General features: G+C 30.3%; 1 protein-coding gene and 1 long non-coding RNA gene across 2 annotated transcripts in view; both read left to right on the top strand.

Annotated features, from left to right (window-relative positions):
* LOC102681049 overlaps nt 1-8,677 on the top strand; it is a 94,190-nt gene that overhangs the window by 10,828 nt on the left and 74,685 nt on the right. The window contains exon 2 of the mRNA XM_006625107.2: nt 2,348-2,471. Coding sequence (XP_006625170.1) covers nt 2,348-2,471 — 124 coding nt within the window. The remainder of the gene's footprint in view (nt 1-2,347; nt 2,472-8,677) is intronic.
* Nucleotides 2,564-6,208, top strand: LOC116186692. The gene is made up of 2 exons (XR_004151715.1): nt 2,564-5,790; nt 5,834-6,208. It is a non-coding gene; the product is annotated as an uncharacterized LOC116186692 (long non-coding RNA).

The following is an 8,677-nucleotide window of genomic DNA, read 5'->3' as shown; positions in this document are numbered from 1 at the left end:
ATATATATATATATATATATTGCAGGAAATATTTGAAATCGATAGGATTAATTACGAAAAAGAATTGGACCATATTCAAAGCTTACTGAAAAAAAAGAAGTCACATTAATTTAAAACCAACACGATTGAACTCTTTCTGTAGTCTTTGCTTCGTATCGATACTCCCTGTTATCTCTATTATCGAAAATATCGACGAATGGTATATACATATGACTGTTCCAATTTTTTCCAATCTTCTTTTCCAAGATTCATTTTATGAATATATAAATAAGAAATATTATACAAATGAAAATTATTTAAAGCTTTATCAATAATCTCGAAGAGAATAATGCCTTAATGTAGAAAGGAGAAAAAGTAGGTCGTGAAGATCGTAAGAATTTCAAACATCATTGAGGTTTCCTCGCATCTTAAATGATGCACATTCAAATGTTATATATCCAAGGAACAGATACGGATTTGAAACGAAATACGGTTTTAAAAATATATTTATTCTTATTTCCAAACTGATATGCATAAGAAATCTGTTTATCCTCTTCTTTTGATATATTTTCATATTCGATGAATTTTCAATAATACTTTTTATCAAAACTAGGCTAGATTTCATTATATGCAAGATGAAGCATTCTTATGAATAGATAGAAGTATTCTCAAAAAGATATCAATATAAAAGGTTTAATATAATATAAGAAAATATTATTCTTTGATGTAAGAGTCATTCAAATGGATTCCATTATAATTATATCATTTAAATTCTTCAATTACTGAGAAAATATATTCTTGATTTTTAAATTTCTATTCAATATTTCTTCAATTGTTTATTCCATGCAAAAATAAATATATCATTAGATTCATTTTTTTATAAAGACACTTTATTACAAGGTTCATTATCTTGCACAAAATGATGTCCAAAATCTTATCTGATCAATGATTATTGTTAAATCATAAAGAAAATATGTATTCAATGTAATAGTTCAGTTCACCAATTGATTCTTATGTAGCTCGTGTATTTTAAACCATTCTAATATTCAAAGAAACGGATATTGATAATTCAAGCACGATATTATAAAATTACAAGCATAATTAACACCAGAAATCATCACATTGAATATTTTCACTCTATCATCGATTTATCACACGCATATCCCAACCGGAAAATTAACTCGAATTACGGTATAATTAATCGAAGGAAATTGCAATTATATATTACGGATGATGCACGATTTCAATAAAGTACCTAGTCATTTATGTAAACGAGCATAGATCCCGATGATTTCTGATCCGAACGTTTATTCGTCGCGCCCTTTGCGCACGATGAAACAAATTTATCATTATGAACACGAGATTAAAACATATTGCCGTTAATATCGAACAAGTAAATTTGTCGTTGCGTTTAAACACGGCTTTATGAAGGACGTGTTCGCGATATTCGATGGCACGTCGCGAAATATGCAATCACACACCAATAAATTACGTGTTTTGATAATGTGACATCGTTGGTTCTAAAAATGATGTGTCGATATAATTTGCGATAATACATCGCATCAAAGGATCGTATAATTGTCAATAAAACGATTCTAAAAAAATAGAAAAGTAACGAGGAATGAAAATATATTAAAATATATTACCAGGAAATCGATATTTTTGACGGTGAAATTTTATCATTGCTTCGATTAATCTTGTTTTATCGTATTCTTGTCTATTCATCTTATCTATATGTAAACTTTCATATAATTTATGAACAGATAAAGATCAAAGTGACTTTAAAATCAATAGAAAATGTAGAATAATTTGGAGTAAATTAGAATTAGAATTCCTATTAAAATATTGCTTGAAACATTGAAGAGATTTTCGAAGAGATTCAAATTATAACGAGTACTCCCAGTTACTATTCACAATACAGCAGATTATTTTTGATTAATTGCTTTAAAATCCATCGATGTATCTTGTCACTGAGATTCAAATCTTGAGATAATTGATGAGAAGATGTATATATATCTGAAAGTATAAATTTTAGTAAGAGATAATCGATTAGAGGGGACGAAAATATCGCTTATATTTTAATCAATATAACAAATAAGCTTTCAAGGAAGCACTCAGATTAAAAAAAAATGTAAAAAATAAAACCATGTCACTTCCTTATATACCTCAATTATATTTATTGAATCGAGGAAGCTTCGAATCATTTTGTCAATCCAAAATTCCCTCGTTTTTCCTATAAATTAATACATTTTTGATCAAGTATCAAGAATTACTTTTTCACAGTATTTTTCTTAGATTAAGCTCGAATCGAATCTTATCGTAAAGTGAGCGGGTCGTCTGAATGACGCGTTAGTACTCACTGTTGCAGACGGTGGTGGAAGTATGTCACAAGAAGAGGCAGTGCAAGTTCAACACCAGTCCGAAAACCTTTCAGGGCGATCCGTGTCCTGGATTGCCGAAATACATCGAGGTCGCCTATCAATGCCGTCCTTGTAAGTAATCTTTTTTCTCTTCTTACTTTTTCTATAAATTTGGATTACTTTTTCTTTTCTTATCTTTCTCCAATACTATGATACTTTATTTATTTTCATTCGTTTTACATCTTTCTTGATCCAAATTGTATGATATATTATATATTGTAACGTCATGACAATAGGTGTAACGACATCTTCAAAGCTTTCAACGGTATTCACGATTTAAGATATATGATCGATACACTTATATCCGTGCATGCGCTATTTATTTCAATAAGGAAGAAAGTGCACTCAACGCTCGCTCGATGCATTGAAATGATACACACTTCGCTTACAAAAAGATTCAATTTGCGAAGAAACTCACATTGTTGTGGTGAAAGCGTGAGAATGAATTTAACCACGTAAGAAGAAAGAATTGATTTTGTTCTCGATAGTTAATTTAATTTCGACAATCAATATTCTACTGTATTATATAATTTATATAAAAATTTCAAACGTAGAAATCTATTATAAATTGTCTTTTGAAAAATTATTCTTAAGCAAAAAATAAACAATAATAAAAAATATATTATAAAAATAATAAAAATTTTATCGACACATATGATCTTTCAATGTGTGAAATTCACAATACGTCTTTATTTATCTTTAATTCGCACAATTCATCGGTCGAGATGCTCTCACGCTGCACAAAAAATCTCGAAAAAGCTTGAACCGATGACGAACATAGCGAAAAAGTATTACTGTAAGAATGGTCAAGAGCATTCGCGCGAACGTAACTGAAGACCCGTTTTCAGGAAGAGGTCGTTTCTCCTCGTAGCACTTATCGATGCCGTTTTTACGGCCACGTCGAACATTAGCCCAGTTGAACGTGAAAAGCACGGATATCGATGTAGCTTCGGAAGATTCTTTGCCCGTATTACGAGAAAATGCTGGAAAATGGAGAAAAATTCTGGCCGCTCGTTCCGTTGATGAACGTCCTCGTTTTCGATCGTGGTTTGTCTTGGGAAATGTACTCGTGAACGTAATAGAATGTTAAAATGTTCTTCCATTTTTTGTCTTAGGTACGATGAAAAGTATTACATCTTACACGAGTTCAATAAGAATTAATTAGTTAGCGAAACCAATTAGATTCTTTTGTCTTTTTTGCATTATGGATTGTGGAAAAGCGATTTCTTTCGTGATCTGCGATAAAATGGCGAAACAATTATAACGAGCAAGAGAATAATGCGAAGAGGATAATTCGTCGTAGAAATTTAATGCAAGTTGCGGTTTCATTCAAGATTTGAGTAAATGCTGCATAAATACAATACGTATTCCTTCAACTTTGAATCATACTATCTACAACTTGCTAAAAGTTATCTCGTCTTGATTAAGTTACGCATAACTTTGATGCAATTCAAATATTACAACGTTCCATTAAACATTTGGTTAAACGTTTCTCGTTTTACGTATAATAACGATAAGTTTCGTGTTTTAATATACATATTTCGCTATTTGAGATGGAATATTGTAATATTAATGTTTCATGAAATATGAGCAGTTATATGAAAGTTAAACGTGAAATAAAGGATATAGAATACGCGATGTATTATGAATTATGACACACGATATGGAGAACTTTCTTCTATCCTTTTCATATTTTGTTAAAATATATAGAATTTCTTTTCAAAATATATATTTTTATAATAAATTTGTTAAAAATATAGTAGAGTGATTAAATTTAACTTATTAGATTGGTATTTTTGATAAATACCAATTTCGATTCGTTGTGAAAATATATAATATAAATGAAATATTCTATAATGTTTGGAATTTCTTCTCAAGGTATGTTGCTACGGAATTTGTAACAAATTTACATGTATTATAATTGATCTCAGTAAATATAGGAATTTTGAATACACGTTATTAGAGATTTTAGAATTTCGCGCGGTATGTAGCTTTATTGAATTTCGCCTTTCACCATTGAATAACTTGAATCGGCAACTTTATTAAATTGTATGGAATTTTGAAATACTAACCGATCGGCATTACTTGCATTCATCAATATCTCGCATATCCCTTTTTTTTAATATAACCTTTTATTTCATTTTCCACAATTTATATTACGGAAAGATTAAAAGATCAATATCAAAACTGGAAGAAAACGAAAAAAAGATTCAATTTAACTTCTCTATTCTATAATTTCATCCTCTTTCTTCTTAATTCAAAATACAATTATATTCCACAATTTCACTCTCTCACCAAATCTTTTCATTTCATCAAAGTACAATCAACTTTTGCATTCCACAATTCCATTATCCAATCATGTTTTTTCCTTCCTAATTCACCAAAAATTCCTCTTCGTTCTTATTTGATCCATTTTAATCAAAACTCTAGTAATCAACGAGCAAAAACTCCTTCCATCCGGATATCGTTAATACCGTTAAACAACAAGATGAGCGTATCAAACGACATTCATAGAAACACGTAACAGAAAAAGAATTAATGCGTCCTCCGACAAAAATTACTTGAAACTTGTTACTGCAACAGGTTGTCGCTGGCGTATTGTGGATGCACGGATCCGTATGCCCTCGTTTCTACGCCGTTAATATACACATACTTTACAGAACTGGTGTAATAAACATGCCTTCCCTTCAGTTTTACGTTCTCGCCACGTGGAACCGCGATATTTCATTTACTTAAGATCCTGAACACACGGACGACGTTCCAGTCGATACGTGGCCATTTATTAATGGGTGCGCTGTTAAAGCGTGGCAGTTTTCCAATTTCGTGAAGTTCTAGACGTTGCACAGCTATGGCCTGTGTATGTATAAATTGTTAAAGATCGTGAAATCAATTTCGATTTTTTAATAATGGATTGTGAAAGAATTAGAAAGCTTTGAATTTTTCAATTTCCATCTGAATGGCCAGTTTATCATGTGTACGTACAATACGTCTTATGGTTAACAATATAACGTACGTCGATCATGGCAAGCGTCGATTGTAACGCTGTGACTTGGACAGACGCGTATTACACCATACTATTCGCATCACAGAAACGGTGTAGTAAGCGATATCGCGTCATATATGCGGCCATGAAGGCGACATTCAGTGGACAAACGGTTCAACCAAACAGACCTCGATCGATCGTCGTAGACGTGGCAAGTGCCACTTGAATCGTGATGTTCGATCAATAGGATTCGGAGAAATTCGAAAGGAGGACACGAATTAAGACGAATTTTCCTCAAATGGAATTCCAATTTGCAGGAGAAAATTTATACAGGAATGAAATAATTTTGATTAATTTCTTAAACTTTGTTTCTCAGTAAAATAATAATTAATATTTGAACGTTTTAAGGTATTAAATTATATTTCAGTAAAAAATTAATTAACTTCTTTAGGAAATCTATGCTATGCTTGCAAATAATAGATCCAACAAATTCTTTTTGTTCATATTTAATGATTTCGTTAAAGCTCTGAGCTAAACACGTTATGTGTATCTCCTATGGCTAGATATTTAACTTACGTTGATGACATCCAAGTACAAAAATAATTAAATCATTTCAAAGAAAATTTAACTATGTTACTTGATTTAATCAAATAAGGAAATAAGTAGGTACGCTTGCTTACCTTAGATGGAAGACTTTATTATTAAAAGTCAAAGTTATGTATTTGTCAAACAATCTTGACAACTTCTGGAACTCTTCGATGTATATTACTCTATGCGATTATTCGTAGACAAAAAATTCTAGAATTTGAATTGTAAAGTTAAAATTTAAAAAATATGAAAAATATGAACATGTAATAAATATTTGCAGTTTAATGAATACATACAAACAATCCAGTAGTACAAATCAATAATTCAGTCGTCTATAATACCAACACCATACGATGAAGAAACAGCTATAATTAATATCGAAAGGTAAATAAAAGATCGTCGTCATATGAAAGATATACAAAATAAAAGAAAGAGAAATAAATATGGCTCAATAATTACAACGATTGAGCATAATTTTCTTTCAAATAGATCAAGATTTATCGTAAAAGTTTCTAAATTCGAATGAATTAATGATACGCAATTGAAACGATCTAAAATTACACGTTACGTTATATTGTGAGCGTGCAAATTCTATCAGTTAAATTAATTTTGTTGCACTCTGCATTGTCGTTTAATTAAATAAATGGCAACGAACAGAAGTGTTTCGCTCGCTTGTGATTGTATCTGTCACGGACTGAATTATTATTTAAGTTTAATTACCTGAGAATCGGATTACTCATCCTTCGTTGAGGGAAAAATCTATAATACTTGTATTTAATGAGTTTATATGTAATATGGCACACATTTGATTCAAAATTGGATTTATAGTTGATAATTTTAATGTATACGTGGATTTATGCTTCAGATTTGTCTAGATCTTTTTTAACTGAGCTGAGCCACATCTGCTTATCCTCCATTTTTCTCTATTTTATTAAAATCTTATTTTAAAAATCCATCATGTAGGTCACATGAAATTGTAATTCTACGAAGATTAAAACTTACGATGAAGAAAGAAAGGGATTCAAAATAAGCATAGAAACTCGTGTTATATTTAATGCAACAATGAGAAAACTTGGATAGAAGTTTGTAACCAAATAAAAAAATTTTGTTGCTAAACGAGAAATGATTGTTTAAGAATGATCGATATAATTGGTAATAACAAATTGCATTTTGTTTTTAATGTTAAAGAGAATCTTTATTGTCTAATTTTTTAAAATTTATTTCCGTCTATCAGATGTATGTCGCTCGACCTGAAAGAAAAATAATGAATTGTTACAAAAATAAAATTCATAAAAATATTTCATCCAAATGAAAGTTGCTACATTAAAAAATAATTAGTAAGTTCAATTATTACTCTTGTTATTACTTTATTTTAATTGTCACTCTATATACTCTTTAACAATATAGAAATCTTCATTCTCCCATTATATTTGACATCAATTTATTTGAAAATATATTTTATTTTCTTTTTATATTCTTTTTTTCTTTTTTTCTTTTTTCTAATAAAATTACTTGAAATCAACACATTGATACAGTAACAATACATCCTGTTCACGTTACAACTATGAAATCATTATTGATTTCACTGAATCATTTGTTCTGATTTCGATTCAGCATCTATTCTACACGTACATCGTGTTTATACTCTCTTTTCCCTTCCTCCTCTCTCAATCTTTCTCTCTCTTTTTTTTTTTTTGCATATGGTCATCTTTTTTTCTCGCAGGACAACAAATTATACGAAAAAATCCATTGAAACGCTAGCTCCAATACGAAATTATTACACAGTCCTGACCGGAATGATTGAAACATTCCAATTTCTTCGCAAATATCGTGTAACACGATCCTGAAAAACCGCTGAGATTGTCAATCAATTAAGACTGAAGCTATTAATTTTCAATTTACAACGTTGAAACGATATTTATTTCACGAGTAAAAAAATTCTATATTTTTTTCAAGATATCATTTCATTTTTTAACAGTGGCATCAAAGAAAAATGTATGAACTTAGGATGATTTATTCTACTTGTATACAGTTTCATCATTTTCTAAATTTATATAGTTTATTTTCTTTGTTAGATTAAAGTTGTAAATTAGTTATTTTAAAATTAAACCAATTTATTTTTCAAGAATATAAATCGAATAAGACACGAAATGAAACATTAAGATAGAAAATTTAGATCTCAATTGAATTATTTGTTTACTGTTATATTTTTGTTCCAATTAAATTAAACAATCAATGATAATAATTCTTATTACATTTCCGTTTTATTCGTCGAATAAAATTCTCGCAAAATATCAAAAATCAAATTCATTACGGCGCGCATTATACCGATCACGAACACACAGATCTCAAGCTGAGATTCATCAATCACAGGACAAAGCGACGACGTTTAAACGGCGGTGGAACGTCGTCGACTCGACCGCAAAGAAAAACGAATTAGTCAAATGAAGCACGTTTGGCTAATGACGCCAAGTGCAATAAGTAGCACGTGTGTAGTCGCATAGATTTGCGGCTGACACGTGAGGCGTCGCCTGCTTTTGGCACGCAATGTGACACGTGTAACGTATATTTGTCTTGTTGATTCATCGCATTCGAATTACCGTTTTATTCTCTATCTTCTTACGATTACTTTTCCGCCAATTTGTCAGCAACTTTGTTTCTGCCCAATTAACACGAGCTTGAATTACGATTATATACATTGTTGAAA

This window comes from Apis dorsata, unplaced genomic scaffold (assembly GCF_000469605.1).
Source record: "Apis dorsata unplaced genomic scaffold, Apis dorsata 1.3 scaffold_1280, whole genome shotgun sequence".
NCBI lineage: Eukaryota > Metazoa > Arthropoda > Insecta > Hymenoptera > Apidae > Apis > Apis dorsata.
This window is presented reverse-complemented; position numbering and strand designations above follow the sequence as displayed.